We start from the raw sequence: 17808 nt of genomic DNA on the forward strand, positions 1-17808 counted from the left end.
TGCCCAAATATGTGCAATGCAAACAACTTAGGTGGGATTAATTTTAATTCTCATTACCTTGAAGCAAAGCAATCATTTTCTATGGTTGAAAAAAAAAAGAAAACACATAAAAGCGCGCATTATGAATAAAAGTAATTATCATTCTCGTGCTTCTTCGTGTGCTGTTTGCAATTAACACTTCCTGGAATCTGAATCCAGCGTGAGCGGCTGCGGCGGCAAAACGTTGCAGATCGAAAAAGATCAAAGTGACGGCGAGAGGAATCGAGGAGTTTACAGATGCTGAAGAGAGCTCATCGCACAATGAGCAGCGAGCGGAGGCTTGGAGATGCAGCGCGGGCCTCTTGTTCGGGATGAGAAACAATAGCTTGTCTCCCAACATGGGCGAGGGCCAACAGCAAAGCCTCCGTTTCATGTCTCAAGCCCCCCCTCGCCCAAAACGTTCACTCAACTTCCAGTTTACAACTGCTCACACACTGTTTACAGCAGCCAAATTTCATTTTCTTCTCCCAAATCCTATCGCACATTATCCTGTACATTGCATTAGGGCCCTAATCTTTCCTTTCTCTCCCTTGGAAGAAGAAAAGGAGCGCCTTCATGATTAACCCACTTTACAGCAATAAATAAACGCATCATCCAGTAATGTACACCAGATTTAATTTGAGAAGGGGAGAGAGAGGGGGGGGGGGAGGAAAAAAAAAAGGCCAGAACACTTAAATCACTGAAATGTAATGAAAAATAACACAATGCAGACACCAATGGGCGCCTTAGGAATTAATTTGAATGCTCCATAATTTTCTCTCTTGTACCCTCTGGATTGGTTCCTCAGCCAACTGTGTGCCCCCCCCCACCCCTCCCCAACCCCTTCAATATCACACTCAAGCCTTCAAAATATACAAAGAGAATAAAAAGGGAAACCGGATCAATAAAAACACACACTTTTATCTAATTAACTTAAAAAACTAAAAACCACCAGTGGTTCTCCTCCGTGTTTGTCACATGAAGCCCATGTTGCTTTTGGTTTCCCATCGTCTCTTAGCCTCAAACCTGCAAGCAGAAGGGGAAAAAAAGAAGAAGAAATTGAGTGACTGAACCTTTATGAATACATTTCAGCTGTCAACTTCAATCTCTGCGTGAGGAATCATTCAAAGTCCAGCTAATGCCGGTTTTTCAGTCGCTGTACGCTAACTGCTCGAGCCCAGAGTGCCAAAGGCAGACGTGATGGCCAACACAAACAGAGAGACAGAGACAGAGACGGAGAGAGAGACGTCCTACCCCCAGGCTATTTGGTCCTTCCTTTTCTGCGCTGCCCTCAAAGCTTCCTCTTCCTGTTTGCATCGCACAAAGTCACGGCAATCAGCGGCTTGAGCGATTTTCACGGCCAGCTATTTAGAGGCAGACAGAGGAGAGGCCCGTTAGAGAATGGAAATCAGTCCGTGGCGAGAAAAAGCCTCTCTGACTGATGTGACAGGGCGGCTTCTCGTCAGCGTCTCCGCTTCCCCGGTGCTGCCTCCTCCGCACCGCGGCAACGGGCTCAACGACACATGAATGCCGTCCTGCTAACCCAGAGCCCAACACATTTTAACATACAGTACGTCACACAAAGTAACTCTTGCATAAGGGAAGCGGACGCACGTCGCGTATACGAACCGGTGCATTAAACGTGATGCAACCAGATGAAGCAGCAGCATGGGGAAGACGGGAACAAGTGAAGAGTGATATCAGGAAATTTGACACGCATAAGCACATAATGACATTTTTTATATATAGATATTATGTACATTGTTTGGCTTTGTTTTCACAGTATCCTGAAAAGGAAGTTCAGTTTGATAACGGTTTACACTCCAAAAGCATTAATACGACAAGCAGTCCTCTTCTCTAAGACCCACTGGAGCAACTCCACAGATAACCCATTCATTAGTTCAGGAAAACTGGCAGATATACTTGACAAGATTTTTCCTTGGTCTTCCTTGATAGTAAATGGAACACATTTGGGCTGTTGGTCAGTAAAAACAAGCCATTTGATGGCTAGTTTTGGACTATTTGAGACCAAAAAATGACTTAGGAAAATAATTGGCAGACTAATCAATGAAAACAACCAGTTTTCATTGCATTTAAAATGTGTTTTTTTTAGAAAGGGTTTACAATCTGAAACATTTCTCAACATTAGTCAGTACAAAACTAAAAGTAAGAGATGCAGTACATGTGTGAAGTGTTTCGTAGCTCCATAAATTAAAGGAGAACCCCTTTATTAAAACGACTCTGATCTATTTTGCCTTTTGTTTGAGGCGTTTTAAGAGCAGGTCCTATTTTAAAGCTCCCTCTCTCCCGCACATTGTTTCTATTTGATCACTTCTTTTTTTTTTTTCTTCTTTAATGTGCAAATGTAATAACGGAATGAATAAATAAAACAATGAGAAATGACGTTCAGCATTTTGCCCTGTGTCTTGAAAAACCTTCCGCTCTGGCATTTTCCACTCATCGCCACCAGTGTAAAAGAGACTTTTATTTCTGTTCGCAGTACTGCCGGCAGTGCCTGAAATCAGAAGTGAAGAGAATGACCGTGACTGCAAGAGGCAAACATTCAAATCCCGTGGAGGACGTATGTATTGTGAAGCAGAATAATCCCAATAACCCCAGTCACACAGAAGCACGGGAAACAAAGAGAAAAAGCCTGCCTCCTCTGTCACTCCTGAGATAGGTTTATTATTCAAGCAAAGGAGAACTTTGATAAACAACTTGGAACAATTTTACCCAACCTTTGGGTAATTCTCTGTAATATTCGTAGTACAATCAAGCGGGAGGAGGGTGGGGGGTGGAGGGTGGGGGAGTCTTAAGGTAATGAAGAAATGTGCCACCACTGCGCCACTTGAAGAAAAAAAAAAAAAAAAGAAAGGAAAAAAAAGACCTGCTGGAAAAAAAAAATGTTTCAATTATAATTAAGTGGGATAAACTTTATTAGAAAGACTGAAACTAAAATATCTCCTAATGCATGCTGGGATTAAGCAGGTCAGAGCGAGCAGGCAGGAAAAATTAAACTCTAAAGGCTTTTTATCACCATATTTCAGGAACCAAGGGTGTAAAATGTTCTAATTTGGGATACATTAAAAGCCATAAAGGTCTTTCAAAAAGATTAATGGTACTTTGCTTGGATTTAAGATAAGGGCTTCGGCTGGCTGCAAGTACTGGGCTGCGGCTGGGCCCTCAAGGCATTCATCTATACAGTCACTGGAAGATTTGTGAAAGCGTCTGCATAACCTGAAGCGTACATACTATGACAGCTCTCCAGTTCTTTGCCATTTTATAGGTTTTAAATTCCTCAAATCATGTTTTCCCCCCTCAAAGAGAGTTATAGCGGGTGAGATGCTCTTACATTTTGTAGCAGATTTGCAAGGAGATAAAATCACACGAGGGTTTTTTATTCCTGCTCATTGATGGAGGGCTGTAGGTGCTAAATGCTGAGATTATACACCAGACGTTTATTCAATTGTTGACAAATTTGAGAGCAGCTCCTGCTCTCTGTTTGCTTGAAAAAAAACAACACTTTAGTTAATTCTGGGAGCAAATCAAATGAAACTGTGTTTAATGCTAAATGGTTTCATTTGGAGATTTACAGCCAGAACCGTTTCTTTTTTCCCCGACACCGGGATTACCCACATTAACCTGCTCTCTGGTGGGGTTGCATTTGAAATGCAAAAGGTCTGGGAAAACACGCCTTCCCAAACATTCCGAAAGCTAAATTAAAACCCGCGTCCGTGCCCCTCAGTTCGCCCTCTTTTAAATTCACAACATAGCGTTTACTATATTTAAAGCATTAAAGGGCTTTTCCCGTCTTTTTTTTTTTTTTTTTTTTATCAGTTTAGTCTCCAGTCCCTGATTGTCTTTACTGGGGCTCAACATTAATGTCAACCAAGTTACCTAGGAGACAGAACAGATCAAAGAGACACAAAAAAACCCCTCAAATGTCTGATTAATCAAGCCTGCAAACAGCTTATTTCTTTTAGCCTGCATGCAAGTATGAAAATGAGATTCCGAGAGCAGTACATTGTGCAGATTTGTTCATTCTTATCTGAACAAAGCCAGCGGCAGCTTATTTCATGGATCACTGGCACTGTCAGCGCTGTGGCGCCGAGCAGGTGACGGCTCCTCTTTCTGTGGCGAGAACAAAATTAGCAAAAAGTCGGCACAAATTAGCCTCTCATATTTTCAGTAATATGACATTATTTTTCATTTACTTTTTTTGATCCACTTTTCAGGATTTTTTTTTACTTTAACTCCCCCCCCTCCGCCCTCTTCCCTCACCCCCCACACCCTCCTCCCCTTGCGTGCATCTTAGTGCCAAATCCTTTCACATCAGAGGCTGGGGGGAAAAATAAGAATGAAAGCACAAAGCAGGAGACGGGAAACCTCATGCGCTCTTTGTTTATGTGGCTCCTTAAAAAGGCAATTCTTCCCACTCCACGTGTAAATATACAATTAAGTGTCCATCAGAGCCGTGTTTCTGTGCCGTGTGTCTCTCCCTCTCCTGTGTGGCCTGGGCACAGCCCTGCTAAAAACAAGGTTTATTCAGAGGATTAATACTCTGACCTTTGGAAGATTTGAGGGCAAAAGAAAAATCATCATGCACAATGCTGGCACTGCAGCAGCAGCAGCTTAGGGCCACTAGGAGGGTTAAGTCAATAGCACCGTTTTCTGTTCAATCATGTTTGGGTCGTCATGGAGATTCAAGTAGAGACCCAAACATGGGGCCTCGATAAAAATTAAAAAAAAAAAAAGCCTCTGCATTGCTGCTGTATAAGCCATAAACAAGATAAAGCAAGTATATCTTAATGACAGTTTCACACTCTGCTGTCATGTGTGCGTCTGCTCTGTTGCATCATTTCTGAGGTGTTTGACGAAGAAAAGAAGCATTAGGGAGCCTTTATGAGCAGCACAGGCTTCACAAAAACACTGTGGCAATTAAACAGCAAGTGCAAAAAGACAATAGCTGAATGAAAGAGGAGAAAAATACATCTCGGTGTGGATAAAGTGTTAAAGCTCCTATTAACAATATGAAATAAATGATGGCTTTAAGGAAGAAATGGCCTTAAACCCATTCATAAATTTCCTATCCAGGAAGCCTCTTCCAATTAAAACGTGTGAGAGGTGGATTAACAAGGGCTATATGGCTTTGCCTCGCTAAATCACCTCCCCGAGCTGCTCTGCTGCATTTGACGTGTAAACGATTAATGACCAGCCTAATTCCCTTATCACACTACCTTAATGCCTAAATAATGTGGCCTTAGTCAACTTTGGGAAAGCAGGGCTATATAAGAAAGGAATGAATATCAGATTAGGCAGCTTGTGTGTTATTTCAGCGTAATTTGTTGGAATTGAGGCGGAGGAGGGGGAAGAAAAATGTGTTCCTGGGCCGCAAAGCCCCAGCGTCGCAGTGACATCGGGAAGGTCAACAGGTCGAGAGGTCAATCAATACCACCCGGATCGCATTAAAGAGGGAGGGAGGCAGAGCTCCATTCAGCTAGTTCATTTTGACATAAGTAAAGTGATAGACAGGCGTGAACACAAAGAACGCCAATCAACCACTTTCAGGTCTCCGGTGAGACAGTAGATTCACAGCATCACTCGGCGTGAACATACAGACCTCACAGGTTCTACAGAAAAACTAAGCTATTAAGGCGCTAGAAAAGTTGTTACTCATCTTAGTAGCGGAGGAAACATAAGGAGTAAAAGTTACAAAGTTTTGGTCTTTGGTGAGAAATGTCATCTTTCAATAGCACCATTTTTGCTGGAAAAATGAATTGAAGGATGAATGTGTCGTCAAAATAGTTGCAGATTCTTTTTCTGACGAGGAACTAAATCGATTATGATAATATACTTTTTGTTCTCGCTTATATTTACTACACTTCTGGGTAGTTTATTACATAATAATGCCTCGTCATAAGTGTTGCATGAAAACATGTTTATATGAACGAAACTAAACTAACAAGAGCTGTAAATAAATTTAAGTAAAAAGTACATTTGTCTTTCGTATATGGTCAAAGTATGAAGAGACATGAGGTGAATCAACACATTTTAAATATGCCTGCTACCAAAAATGGTGAATATCAATTAGTGTGCACGATGAAATGACTTCAACTGTCTGAGTACAGTAGTGTACCAGCAGCGTTGTACAGTGTGTAAAGTGAAAGAACAATCACAACAGTCGAAACCCGACACATCCATGTTGCTTCATATAATCCTGCCTCCACTTTGACAAACAGAATTACACGGCAAGCAAAAAGAAAGCCACTCCAGGGAAGACACAGTAAAACCGCCATGTCGACATTTTTCTCTCTTAGTAATCTGATGCGAGATACACATGACATGACATCTTTAGGGAGTAGACAAAAAAATAAATAAAGAAATCTCCAAAAGTTCCCCTGCTTTGTGCACATTCCATTATCTTGCCTCTTCTGAGTAGGGTAGGCTTATTAGCAAGCTTTGAACTCACACTTACAATAATATGCCATCAACAGTTTTATAAGCTAATTAGAAAAAACAGTTTAATTAATGAGTGACTGGCAATAAAATGGCAATCATGAAAAAAGAAACCGAGGGTGCTAAGCTTCCACTACCACCAATTAAGGCCTAATTACAAACAAATTATATATGTGTTTTGCTGTGGGCTTTAATTTATAAAAAAAAAAATGGCTTTAATTAAAAGAGAAAACATGCTAATTAATTAAACAGCACACAAATCTACATTGAAAAGTATGCTTTGTCTATCAAGTAATTAATGAAATACAATAATCCAAATGAGATTCCCAGGCATTTGATAAAAGCTTAGCACCCGTTTCAAAATCCATTTCAAAATTAATGGGCGAAAATTTAATGTGAGTCATCCAGAGATACAATAAAAGTTCATTCAGTGATAAATTGCTTATGCTGAAGGAAAAATGAACAAAGAGGAGAGTTTCCCTAAACTCTCTGCGGTGTGGCCTGGGGGGGAGGGCGAGGGGGGCGCGCCTCCTACTCCGATGTGGGGCGGGGAAATTCAGAATCTGATAAAGCCCACTTTCCAACAAAAGCGCTGCTCATTAATTTTTTGATTACAAAACACGGGGCATGGCAGGGAGAAGGTGGCGAGGAGAGGGAATAAAGAAAGGTGCTAAATAATATAAATATCATGAAACACTCTTAGTTCAGCTCTTTGTCTCGGCTAAGCCACCATGTCTCCTCCGACAAAATGCGGCAACACCTTTGTTTCACAGCATTTAAGCGAGGCGTTCCAAAGGGTAGATTTCAAGGACAGTGGGGCTTTTCCTTTCAGCTGCTGCTCCGATTGAAATACGAGCTGGGACATAATGAAGGGATATTATAACCAGTTCAAACACTGCAGGAACCATAAATGCCTCTTGTTAATGCATACTCATCAGGTTAAGTTTTGTTTATTAAGTGATCTACCAATTAGGAGGGGGGGATCACTTTTTAAGCAGATTAGGCTGAACGGGTTAATCTCGGTTTAAACAGGGGTCTAAAGACAGGTCCAGAGTACAGGAAGCCACTGGTCCAAAATGAGGCAAAATGTCACTGAATCAGACGGTTTTAGGCAATACGTCGACAAGCCAACACAACACATCTACAGCAATACTACGCACAACTCAGCACAATGTCTGTGATTGTAGACTGTAACATACCATTTATTCACTATTTAATCTGGGGAAAATGTCAGAAAGAATAAAGCAAAGTGTTGGGCCCATCTGACAGAGCAACATCAGGTTTCCCAGAGATGACAAAAAGAGACAAAAAGTCATGGAAGACGTCGCTGTGCTGAAGCAACATAACAGTTAGCCGGGCATTTCCCTGACAAAGTTGCTCATGATAGTAATATGGTGTTATAATGACGACTTCACAGAGCCTGTGAACATATCCAGAGCCTTTAGTCAGCACTTTGGACAGAAGTGCAGTCTATTGTTGGCTTTTTCTTTTTGCCCTTCAGTGTGCTCTTTTACCTCAATAATGAAAGTATTACTACTGCAGCAGAAGAAGAAGAGAGAAACAGTTTCATGTATGGCTCAAAGGGCAGTGCACCTGAATTAGGCCGGTCAAGGATTCATGACTACAACCATGAAGTCAACTTTAAATATCCATTAGCCCATCATGTGATCATCCCTTTTCAATAGGTTCACAATCTGAGGCTACTCCGTATGTTATGTCTCAGCAGTTCAACACCAGGTATGTCTTTTACACTGATCCTCCGTTGTGCCAAGCATTTGTTCACCGTGTACACTGAACATATAAATTGCCTTTTAAAACATACATGTTTTTTTTTGTTTGTGGTGCTGTTTGCGGGCCTGCTTCTTTTGCCTTGATTCAGGAGAAGCCAGCAGGCATGTAACTTTTTATTTTTCATATTCTTTAGCTCCTGGAAGCAATGAAATGGACTTGACACCCCTTATTGTTTGAGACTAAGAGAGTTTCTGTTTTGAAGTGGTAATGCCACTCTAATAGCTGTGATGAGTGCTATGGGGGAACTGTAAACTCTAACATGCCGTGACAGTCTTTTGTGGTGAAATATGCCCACTTACTATATATAAAGTACAGCTCCTGACTATTTCAAAAGGCCGAGGTGATTCTGTGTTTTAAAAAGAAAAAAGAGCCAGGGAGAAATTAGTTGTTGTAGGCATAATGTAGTATGAAATACTACAATGAGAAGGTTAATTAGTGTGACCCTAGTAGGGGTGATGAGCTAGTAGTTTGTTGGTTTAAGTCATACATTCAATTTGCCAATATGAATGGCAGCTGACACAAACCAGGACTGGTCACATGGAGTTCTGCAAAGATCAATCTTAGGACCGTTACTCTTTTGAACAGATGTAAATAATATTAAATCTGCAGTTGACTGTGAACATTTTCTCTTTGCTAATCATTTGGCTTTGTTTGTTCAAAATGTTTCCATTGACATCGATTACATTTCACTTAAAACATTGTTTGTTTTTTTGCCTCAAACAATAAACAATGGCAACACAGTTGAAGATCTAGATCTTTTGGCTACATTTTACAGTATTTTATGCTGGAAGAAATTGTCCAGAAGCCTAATGCCAATGCAAAAAAAACAATATGGTATGCTATAATTCACTCCGCAAGTAATTTATGTTACCGTGTATTTATGAGCAGCAACAAACCGGCTTACTGCTTGCACAAAATAATGATGCATTACATATTTGATTACAACAACAACAAAAACAATTTAAGTGTGAATAAATGGTAAAATGATTAACGGGCTTATGACCCACTACAAGTGTGCGGCGGTGTCCATATCTACAGAGACTGGTTTCTCTGACTCTACCGTGTTGGAGATGATTCTGGGCATCAACCACTATAAAAAAAAAACGCAGCGACCAGATGCCAGATTGTAAGCAGGCATCCAAGAAGACACTACAAAAATGGCGTTCATAGCCACATTGAGGAAGAACGCCAAGCAGACGAAGCGCGTTCCAAAACAAGAGTGAACCTGGGGTTGGCTTTCACCTGCTGGCAAGCACGCTAACAGCGGTCAGGAGCCGAAATGGCCTGGAACTGGACTATTTTAAGTTGTTTGAGCGTGCTAAAGAGCAGCTTAGGTATAATACTTGGCACAATCAAATTTCAGCTCATATTCATAGCTGTGGATCTACTGGATCAAAATCCATAAATGTGAAACAGTTTCGCAGATAACCTGAGACACCTGGAATCTACTGCAGTTTTTAAAACAGCTGCAAAACTATTTAGATATGTACTTGTGTATTTTGTGTGCGTACTGAACCAATACATTACCCATGTGCCTACAGGTCACACTACACTTCAGATGACAGAGGAAGTCCCACTGTGCTGTGCAGTACCGAGTCATCGCCTTTTTGCACTGGCTCACTTACCGGGAATAGAGCTGCAAAATAAATCCGTCAAATATGAGCTGCTGGATTCCATCAAGCCTCCTGACCACGTTATATAACATGTGTCACTCACTCTGTTACACCAATTACTGCATTAATTAGCTGCGACTTGCAGCAGTGCAACATAATGTGCAGCAATCAATGGATGAAGACCCAGACTTCTTCATTTGAGGACCGTTTAATCTACTGAACTACGAGGACTACTTTAGAGGCGAGAAGCGTGGTACATCATTTGGTGTCTTCTAAGGCGTGTGAAAGGAAATCTCAACGCGTTGAGAAGGATCAACAGACATCTTTATGAGAAAAGACACCCTATCTGCACAGTTTTAAAAGGAATACATTAGGGAGCTTTGTCTAAGCAATGTAGACATAAATAATATTTTGGTACCGAAAAGGGGATGTGATTTCATTGCGTCGTCTTCGGGGGCGTTAATGCTTTCACTTAAAAGCGGAGCATGTCTCCATGAATTCATCTAAAACAAAGACTTACAGCCTTGGGAAATATTTAAAAACTGTAATGAGAATAAAAAACTCAACCTGCAATATCCGGGCAGCGCTTCTCAGAAGTTTGACAGATGAAAGAACACATATCTCCGAATTTGTAAGGAGCCTTCAAAACAGGTTTTAACAAATTGTTTCAATGTTCAGATTAAAAAGAAGAAAGTGGAGCAAATGGAAATCATTAATTGATTTGAGGGAGCCAACAGCAGCAGAAACAAACATTTTTGTCGCATAAAAGGGGGGATTCTGACAGCAAGCGCTCTATCTTCCTTCTATTTCCCTTTGCTTTGAGGAGATAAGTGGAAAAGCGTTAGATTGAGGATGAAAATACACTGAAACATTGTCATCCAACATGTACCAGCATTTTCTTCACAAAACAATGCCTAAAGGGACAAACAGGCCTCTTTAGTTCTTCACAGCTGTCGAAATGCTTTTGCATTTTCTGCGAGGAAAACCTGTTCCCATTCTTCCGGTGAAAAGCCTGCCACAATCATGTCTTGGTGTTATGACCGTAAACAAATTAAACATCTAAGCCATTCCGTACCAAATGAGGCACTCAATTATAACCTTGAAATTGATTCTGGCCACAGCGGGGATTATTGATCCGCTAAATGTTTGTCAGAGTGCTCCTGTCAAAAGTGAACAGGAGTGCGGTAAACAAACATTGGTCTTAATGCTATCTGCATTACAGGCTGCATCGTTTAAGATATTATATAATCCTGTCTAACTGATTCAAACTTTTTTTTGCCTTTTAGCTGCCACTTTCTCTCCTCCTGCTCCCCTTATATTCAGCAAAGCATTTTCTTTGCATTCAAAAGTAAACGATAAAGAACTTTACGTCTCTACTTTAGGGATTTCAAAGCAGTCAATTGACTCGACTCTCGGGAAATGAAGTTATTGCTGCTAAACAATGTGTCGTGGCTGCCAGGCTGCTGTCACGTTCCCATCACGGTTCTGGCAAGACGCGAGGCAGGTGCCAGGGAAGCGAGAACCTCGGCTCAGAGTAAAAACCAATCCACTGGCGCTCTAAGAGGCTTTCTCAAAGTACAGCGCAGGTGTCACTCACTAGAGCTTTCATTTAACTTCCCCATATTTGACCACTCTGTGAGCGGTTAAGATAGGAATATAAGAGCTCTGATGCTGCACACTAATGTCCATTACGCACTGGAGATACTGGGGCCACGCATGTAATAATGCCAATTCAATGAAAAGTACAACCGCAGCTTTTTTTCAATTTCTAAATACAGATCCCTGTTGTTGGAGCCCATTTATTCATTCGAGAGGGAGAGGCTTAACTACTTTACCGACTGAATATCATCTATTTGGGTGACACATGTATAATCTGAAGGTCAGATAATGTTTTCTACTGTGATTTTTTTTATTTACCGACGTAGTTTTCTAAAGCGAAGGAAGTCGTTTTGGCGTCCCTGCATCAGTGCAAAAGACATAGACCCATGTTCTTTGATAAAAAGTCAAAAGGTACAAGTCTTTGGACATTCAAAATAAAAGAAGTTGAATATAACACTTAAGGTGAATATCAATGAAAAACATTTTTTTTTTTGCACGAAACAGTGCTGATTTTGTACCTACAGAGCTTAACTAGCTATTCTCTGTTTCCAGTCTTTATGCTAAGCAAAGCTAACTGGCTGCTCGACCTCGCTTGATATTTAGTATGCAGACATGACACTTGTATTGATTTTCTCATCTCTCTGCCAGGAAGTCAATTACATTTTTAGATTCTGGATCCATTTTTAGAGAAAAAAAAAAAATCAGCTATGGCAACTGTAACAATGAACCATTTGGAATGAACTCTCTGACTCGCTTCTTCACCATAGCATCAGCAACAAAGGCTTCTGGGTATTGGACTGACAAAATCAGATTTTTTTTACCTGGTGGCCATAACATAAACCTATAGGACAGTATAGGGACTTTACATTACATGGGAGACTCCTGTGTTTCCATGTGGAGGTAGAATATTTCCTGAACCAGCAGCCCCGCCTTCTTTGCAACTCTATCGCAATCCAACAATGAAACCTGAGCCCAGAGTGTTACACGCATCCTGTGTTGCTATTATTACAAAATAAAAAGACTTATGGGATGCTGTGAGCAACATGCATCATGAAACAAAGAAGTTTAACTTTGATGCTCCAAGTACGGCGATTCCTCCGGTGGAGAAGTAACACCGCAGCTGTATGTCTTTTTAGCCCCAATTACATGTGTGTGTGGGCTACATTTTATGCTAAATTAGTTTCAAACCACTTGATCCTTGATGCCTGCCAAGGCGGTTAGTTACAAAACTTCAGGCACTGCATTTAGGGACATGTACACTTCAAAGGTATGAAACTCTTACCTGGAGAATGATTTAACAGTTGGCTTGAAAGCAATGTACCCTTCATTAAAAAGCAGAGCCAAAAGTCCTTTAGACACTGCAGCACTTCAAAACTAAGGGGAGGGCTTTCCATTAACTCAATGGAAAAGGGCTGGAGGACTGAATGGTGGGTGTCTGGGTGTGTGTTTTTGTTCCTCTATGTCTTTGCAGCAGAAATGGCCACGGATCCATTAGCCCGATTTGTCACAGCGGGAGCACCCCCAAAGATCTCTTATCAGCACTACGTACCTCTCGAGTGGCGAGTCTGTCGCTCATCTCCTCCGCCTTTGCAATGTCCCCTTCAGCTATGGCCGTCTCTATGCTCTTTTCTAGGCCGGACTGCAGAAGAGGGGGGGGGAAAAAAAAATTCAGTTTTTTTTTCTTCCCGAAATCGGGGTAAAGAGAGAGCGAGAGAGAGGAAAAAAAAAATCAAAGAGTAACTTCAAAAGTCCCGAGGGCCTTATTTTTAATATGATTGCCATTACTACAAATATGTAGATTTTCCTTCACAAATGAAAACCTTTTTGATTGGATATTAGTGGGGGAATCTTAGAAATGCTACAGGAGATTACCAAACATAAATGTGACTCTTTAATTACACATTTCCATTACAGGCCTAAGCAGACGGGGGTGCAGAGAGGCCCCCGGTTACTGATGGCGAGGCAGTTCTGCTGTGATGAGCCTATCTGAGGAAGCAGAGCACCAGATTTCTTCTGCCTCTAAAATGTCATCATGCTAAAAAGAAGAAAAAAAGAGAAAAATATACTGGAAAGAGGCCGTAATCATTAATGTGTTTCTTCTGATGTATTGTTTAAGGACCTTGACTCAACTGTTAAAGTACGATGCTATCAGGTTTGAAAACGCAAATTAGTATCACAATTTTCTCCGTACCTCTCGTTGCTTGATTTGGCTTTTTATAGTTTAATACTCTGCTTATATACTGAAGCCGACACTGATAGAACCTGACTTGTGATCTCGATTATCGTCTTTTGTATCGCACAACTCTAACTAACAAACCAACATCCTTTGTGCCATGAAACATGTTTTTAAGGTCACTGAAGAAACGCTGGGAGATGAATTAATGACATCTGGTTGCTATGACAACTTTTTCTTCAAATAACTGTGTGAAAGACTTGACAGAATACAAAAATATGATATATTAATTACAAGGAACTGCATTTGAGGGATGAAGGAGCCCCCTCATTATGTTGATGTGACAAGTTCTGTTTCATTCAGCTTGTTAATCGTTTCTTTTTATCCTTTCATAGTTGCCTTATTCAAAAGGAGGCTAAAAATCAGCAAAAACTCAATTTTATGCTGCTCTTAGATAAATTAAGCACAAAATACTCCAAAATAATCATTAAAAGGATTTCAAATTGAAATGAGAACAGTTCCCATTCACTGGGTCAGCTATAATGTTCATCAAGCTTGCAAATATACATTTTTTTGCTTCATTGGCAATTTGCAAGCCTTTGCACAAAGCATTCATTCAGCTTTAAGTGCATAAATGTATCAGAACGAAAGAAAGAAAGTTATAATTTCTTTCAATTATTAATTCCACAGCAATTGCACATGCCCATTTATTATCTAACAATTAATTTAAGTGTTCTAGCTGCAGCCACAGCCACAGTATTAGGTGCCTCTAACCCAAGCCACATTTATATTTTCATTAGGTTTCACGCAGAAGAAAAACCTACACTTCACTTTAATCTTAGGCACATGAGAAAGGAGATTCACCCTAATCTTATCACTAAATGTAGCCAAACATAATCCCTAATATTCATCTCAGCGTCAGGTTGAGCAAGCGTAAGGATTCTTCTAATCCACATATCATGTCATATCATGTAAAACAATGAGGGGATACAGTGACACGGAAACACAAAGGATAGGAAGGTGTTACGAACTGCGACGACTGACACAGTATTAAACCACGGCAGATAAGTTGGGAGGCAGCGGCCTTTGTTACCTTCGGAGGGGGTTTGGAACATGCGGGGGGATGAAATCGATCATTTGCACCAAAGTGCTGCTTCAGATCGTCCCAGTGCTTCTCCCGCTCTTCCTTGCGCTCTCTGCCAACAGAGAGAATGTGTGTTAATGTTTGTTACATGCAGCCCGGCGCCGCAATGAGGTGAACTACCGCTGATATCAGAATCCATACGTCTATCGCGCAGCATGGCCACACCATCAGTGCTGGTGAAAAGGGATCATTTTCGCACAGTCTGCCTCATTCGACTTTCCTCAACGCAATACAGACATGATACCACACTAGTTGTTGATCCAAACTTGATGACAAATAGATGATTAGTAAAGGATTTGACTATAAATGATCCCTTTCTTGCAGGCCGACAACAAATCATGTCTACTGCCAATTTTCAGAAGCAGACACGAGGTTTTTAGACATTTGATTCTATTCCTGTCATTTAGTTACGAGCGTCAGCTGGCAGCAAACATACTGCATGGTGTTAGATCTTCCATTAGAACAATCATGTCTGCTTTTCTCTTTGTTCAAGAAAGTTGCAATTTCGTGGTCGTGCCGTTTAACATCTGAGATTTGGCTGCCTCACAGGTTTTTGTTTCTGGCAACGCAGAATTACCTGAATCTTTTGTTTTATTAATTCATTTTACTGGTTGGACATTAAGAATTTGGTACCTTGTTTCGGTGGGTTCCTCACGCCTGGTTTCTGTTGATTGACACAAGAGACACAGTTAGGAGTGGTTTGTAGGATACTTTGATACAAATAAGCATCAGCTTAACAGAGGTCTTCAAGTATTACGGGTTGGCCAGTAAGATGCTCTATTATATACAGTATTAAGAGGGGCTAACATTCTGAAATGGGCGAGAGTGTTATTATTGTATTATTTTAAATAAAAACTAATTTGACTTTTATCCACTGGACGTCTCAGCATTGATACAGACTTACAGACGCAACGATTGTGGCTCAACGTTAACTGACAGAATCAAGCATCACATTTGCATTTTGTTATCACTGACACCTTTCTTATGTGGTCTTCTTTTTTTTCTCCGTCCGGCAGGGCCCTTCATGTTCTTAATCTCGTCGTTCTTCTTACGTAGATCCTGGAATTTCTTATATACACACACACACACACACACACACACACACACACACACACACACACACACACACACACACACTGAATTCATTGAGGCTATTGCAGCCTTTGATCTACCTCTGCTGTACACATATTGTGATACACACATGTGGACCAACTGGGTGACAAGCCTCGTTTGTTCACATGTTGATAGCCCAAAAAGGACTGGGGATTTAACAGACATTGTAATTGTTATTATAAACGTGGTTCTTTAAGAATTAGCCCTCATTTACAGACAACATCAGCACAAGTACACTACAGCTAGCTTGTATTTCACAGAATGGATGCTAATCTTAGCTACTGCATACCAAATCTACATACTTGCCACATTTCCTGGGATATACCAGACATACTGCTTGTCGGGGCATCACTGTCTGCATCACTAGCAGTGTGGGTCGACTGAGCCTCCGCCGCCGGTACTGATGTGTTTTCCCCGGCAGAACTCATCTTTTCTGCACAGCCCTCACGCTTCTCTCCCTCCTTCTTCTCCTCCACGCCATCCTCCTCGTCATTTGGACTGAGCTCTTCGTCGGTGAAACCTTTGGGCAAGAGTCCGCTGTACATTCCGAGTCAGAAGATTACAGCCAGATTAGATGTTAATGTATTATTTGACCGGATTAAAAACGGTCAGAAATGGGTAAATTATGGATTTTGACAGAAGCTTTTCGGAGCGGGCTCTCATTTCCGGGTAAACACGATGACGTTTATGATAAGCAAGCAGCGATTGGCTGAAAACCCAGAACGTTCGGGACATGCTCCAATCAGAACCGTACTTATACATGCTGGGCAGCGGAGCGCGAGAGCTAAACTAAAGCTCTCATTGGCTGTTTTTTAAGCAACCTGTTTAACAGTAATGGTTTAATTTAAGTTTTTTTTTTTTTTTTTTTGGCTAGCAGAGCGCTTTCATGGTGCAACGTTTTCGGTAATCGTGACATATAGCGCTCAGAATAGACGCCAAAGACACAGCTGTCTTAGATAGTCTTTGCAGCGAAGTAAAGTCAAGAGCCGGCTGTTGTGGAGCATTTCTAATTGAGGTGAGCCGGGCTGCTGACAGGTCCGTGAATTACCAGGAGTCATTCGAACGTTAACCTATATTTGTGTCATGTTCTCGGCGAGATAAGCGGCCTTCTATGACCAGTGGTTAGCAATTTCCTCAAAGCGCCCAGGGCATTACATTATTATTAGAATGATTAGCATGCAAATCTTGTATAGCCCCTGGCACTGGCACAGGCACATCTACCCTTAAATTGCTCTTTCACACTCATTCACATTAGGCTTTCTTTTGGTTGCATCTTATTGCAAAGCCAATAATCTACATAAATTATAGCCTGTATTTTGTGTGCCATATGAATGTGGAATAAAGAGTGAGACCTATAGCAGCAATATGTGTTTATATACAGTCTACAAAGGTCAAGAGGACCATACAGGCTGGTCGTTGCGTGGGAAAGAAGAAGTTTGTGCAAGAAAAAAGTCTATTAGGTGAGGCTGGACAGGACTGACTGGGAATTTTGTGAAAGGATTTAATACTGGTTCAATATTTTGCAGCGTGATTTGGGTGCCAACAAACGTTTTTTATATTCTTTGATTCATTTCTATTCTTTGAATTCCACGTAAAAGGCCAAAACGTCTCAAATGTAAAGGATCCAGACAGAATAGACATTACCTTAAGGATATGAATGTCTAAATTCAGCAAAGGTTGGAAACAACTGCCCAGTTACACCATTAAACCATGAACACAACATAAATTGGCAACAAAATGAACCAATAAGGAATCATTAAAATCAAGACAAACATTCCTCCATTTTTTTCAAACGTGAGTATTTTGCTACTTTCTCCTGAAACGATAAACTAAATTCAGTTTAAGCTTAATCTCTTTTGGGTTCTAGAACAAAATACTTGAGGAAACCATTGTGGGCCGGG

The 17808-nt window shown here is 40.9% G+C and overlaps 1 protein-coding gene across 1 annotated transcript; it reads right to left on the bottom strand.

Moving 5' to 3' along the window:
- Positions 1-637: 637 nt before the first annotated feature.
- On the bottom strand, positions 638-16579 carry fam204a (family with sequence similarity 204 member A). The gene is made up of 7 exons (XM_068568287.1): positions 16210-16579; positions 15772-15862; positions 15428-15470; positions 14744-14846; positions 13027-13116; positions 1273-1382; positions 638-1044 (listed from the first exon to the last, which is right to left on the bottom strand). Exons 1-7 carry the CDS (start codon positions 16450-16452, stop codon positions 993-995), a joined length of 732 nt encoding a protein of 243 aa, XP_068424388.1. The 5' UTR covers positions 16453-16579; the 3' UTR covers positions 638-992.
- Between the last annotated feature and the right edge of the window lie 1229 nt (positions 16580-17808).

This window comes from Clinocottus analis, unplaced genomic scaffold, assembly GCF_023055335.1.
Source record: "Clinocottus analis isolate CAN_PGR_092001 unplaced genomic scaffold, fCliAna1.0.p SCAF_8, whole genome shotgun sequence".
NCBI classification, from domain to species: domain Eukaryota; kingdom Metazoa; phylum Chordata; class Actinopteri; order Perciformes; family Cottidae; genus Clinocottus; species Clinocottus analis.

Coding starts and splice junctions, on each gene's coding strand:
- fam204a (XM_068568287.1), bottom strand. CDS start 16,452: ATGTACAGCGGACTCTTGCCCAAAGGTTTCACCGACGAAGAGCTCAGT. Junction 14,847..15,427: donor GAGGAACCCACCGAAACAAG/GTACCAAATTCT, acceptor CTCTGTTGGCAG/AGAGCGCAAGGAAGAGCGGG. Junction 13,117..14,743: donor GTTCCAAACCCCCTCCGAAG/GTAACAAAGGCC, acceptor CCTCTTCTGCAG/TCCGGCCTAGAAAAGAGCAT.